Genomic DNA, 2,915 nt, shown 5'->3' with positions numbered 1-2,915 from the left:
GATTTATGTTGTTAAGCTATTCTACTAGATACTGGATCAATAACAGTGGTGATCAACATTAATGTAATAAATGTTTTATATCTAGATTCTTATCATGGAGCAATTATTGATATCAGAGAATGGAAAAAATATATATCCCTTTTTATGTGGTAATCGTACATGACTTCAGAAAAGATGAAGACTTTGTAAACACTTCAGAGGGCCCAATTCACTAAGCATTCAATATATATTTTTTTATTTGCATGCACTTTAAACTGAAATAGAACATCTCAGTGCACAGACAAATAATCAGTAAAAAATGCTGATGCAATTGAAATAATTATACTTCAACCTTTCTAATGAATTAAAGTCTATCTCACATTGCATTACGTCATGCAACTTTTCCCTTTTTCCCTTTTTACAGACCTAGCGTTAGAGAGCCTCGAAGATGGTGCAAAAGCTAGACCTGGTTATAGACGGCTCGACAAAGGAAGGGCTGCTCAAGGGGGCTGCAGAGATCGCCAAGCGCGTGCGAGCGGGATGGGATCAAGATAAACTACAGTTCAAAGTGTGTTCTGGTTGGGTGTCACTTTTGAGAGTTGTTTGACTTATACGTGGAGTGTTCAGAGGGAGGAATGAGTGAGGATTCATGAGTAATTCATGTTGCTTTGTGTGGGTTGTTCATTCTCATTCATCAGGCATTCCTCAGCTTCTCTTTGTTTAGTGCTTTAGTGCTGCTTTTTTGTTTTCTGTAAGTGTGCTTGTTTCATTTATATATATATATATATATATATATATATATATATATATATATATATATAGATATATATATAGATATATAAATATATAGATATAGAGATATGTGTATATATATATAGATATGTATATATATATATATATATATATATGCATATATATATATATATATATATATATATATATATATATATATATATAGATAGATAGATAGATAGATAGATATAGATACTATATATTCTGTACAAAGATTGGTTAAAAGTGATGTACCAGGAATTCTTCATATATGTTAATCTGACAAAGACTTATAAAGTATATTATATACAATAGATTTACTGAGAAGGATTTCTGAAGTGTCTGGCCTTGAGACTGAATATGTGTATGGGAATAATGTTTGTTATTCTGCTCAGACCAGAATGACCTTGAGCAGACCTGGTCTTAACTTCCAGCCTCTTCTTTATTCTCAATCTTCATTTTTGTTATTCTTCCTTCTCCAACCCCAACTCCTTCTTCTCTCCTTTCCTTGACCTAGTTTTCTGCTTTCTCCTTCTTTATCATTTACTTCCTCTCCTAATTTCTCCTTGTCCTCTTTCTCTTCCTCTGCCTTTTCCTTTCATTCTTCCTCATCCCCACCTTCCTCTTCCTTTTGCATTTCCCCCACTCTTCCTTTTTTTTCTTCTTCTTCTTCTCCTCTTCCTCCTCCTCCTCCTCCTCCTCCTCCTCCTCCTCCTCCTCCTCCTCCTCCTCCTCCTCCTCCTCCTCCTCCTCCTCCTCCTCCTCCTCCTTCTCCTCCTCCTCCTCCTCCTCCTCCTCCTCCTCCTCCTCCTCCTCCTCCTCCTCCTCCTCCTCCTCCTCCTCCTCCTCCTCCTTCTCCTCCTCCTCCTCCTCCTCCTCCTTTCTCTCCTCCTCCTCCTCCTCCTCCTCCTCCTCCTCCTCCTCCTCCTCCTTCTCCTCCTCCTCCTCCTCCTTCTCCTCCTCCTCCTCCTCCTTCTCCTCCTCCTCCTCCTCCTCTCCTCCTCCTTCCTCTCTCCTCCTTCCTCCTCCTCCTCCTCCTCCTCCTCCTCCTCCTCCTCCTCCTCCTCCTCCTCCTCCTCCTCCTCCTCCTCCTCCTCCTCCTCCTCCTCCTCCTCCTCCTCCCCCTCCTCCTCCCCTCCTCCCCCTCCTCCCCCCCTCCCCCTCCTCCCCCTCCTCCCCCTCCTCCCCCCACATCCTCCTACTACTTCACATCCTCTTTCCATTTGCAAACAAGTAGCTATTGTGTTATGAAGCTCTTGCCACAGGAGCAAGTCATGGACATCTGGCTGGCAAATCAGCAGGTTTAGTTTACCCTGTCACTCTTCACAAACTATCTTAACCCCACCCTGCCTCAATTTTGGCATCAAATGTGGGCAGCTGTTTATGCATTTTGATATCTTGTCTTAGATTAGGCAAAGAGATGAAAAACAGCAGTACCAAATCATTTTTACTGATAGCAAAGATAATAATTCAGTGGAATTATGTGTGAGACAATTGACTGTTTAGTGAGATGATAATTGTTTCTCCTTTATGCTTTATCCATTTATCTTTTCCAATTGGCTGTAGATTTTTTATATTTATCATTTATATATAAGTAATGCTAATTTTGTTTATTTATCTATTTACATACCATTCATAATTGGGTCTATTTCTCATTTATTTCTATGTCTGCTTTCATTCAAACAAAAAACTTGACTAGCATGTACTAAATTTTGTGCTGAAATTAAAGAATAAAATGTAATTTCCAGCTATATACAGATGGGATTACCAACCAGCTGGTAGGAGTTTGGTACGATGACCGAGAGAGCCAGATCCTTGTGCGAGTTTATGGCAACAAGACGGAAATGTTCATAGACAGAGATACGGAGAGAAGGAACATTGAGGTAGCTTTAACCTATTTAATGATTGATTAATGATATATGAAAATACAAATAGAGATTCAAATGATTGAGAAAGAATGGAGGTGTTGATTGTAAAACTGATGATGAAATAAGGTACACGTATGATGCTCACAGAAATTATCATTCAGTGACTGTATTTCCAGGTGCTTCACAAGGCAGGTTGTGGCCCTGAACTGCTGGCAGTATTTTCCAATGGAGTGAGCTATGGATTTACAAAGGGAATGCCTACGTCGGAAGAGGATGTTCTCCAGGAATCCATTTGGA

The 2,915-nt window shown here is 39.9% G+C and overlaps 1 protein-coding gene across 1 annotated transcript in view; it reads left to right on the top strand.

The window, feature by feature from the left end:
- Positions 1 to 372: 372 nt before the first annotated feature.
- The window catches only part of eas (ethanolamine kinase 1), a 7,644-nt gene continuing 5,101 nt past the window's right edge, over positions 373 to 2,915 (top strand). Inside the window, exons 1-3 of the mRNA XM_086531681.1 lie at positions 373 to 547; positions 2,499 to 2,633; positions 2,795 to 2,915. The exon at positions 2,795 to 2,915 is cut by the window's right edge and continues 41 nt beyond it. Of these exons, the coding sequence (XP_086387807.1) occupies positions 428 to 547; positions 2,499 to 2,633; positions 2,795 to 2,915 (376 nt within the window). The 5' untranslated portion in view covers positions 373 to 427. The remainder of the gene's footprint in view (positions 548 to 2,498; positions 2,634 to 2,794) is intronic.

Source organism: Penaeus japonicus, unplaced genomic scaffold (assembly GCF_977035675.1).
Source record: "Penaeus japonicus unplaced genomic scaffold, GWHDUDI00000001_assembly GWHDUDI00000036, whole genome shotgun sequence".
Classification (NCBI taxonomy): domain Eukaryota; kingdom Metazoa; phylum Arthropoda; class Malacostraca; order Decapoda; family Penaeidae; genus Penaeus; species Penaeus japonicus.
The sequence above is the reverse complement of the archived record's forward strand: the minus strand, read 5'-3'. Positions and strand labels throughout refer to the sequence as shown.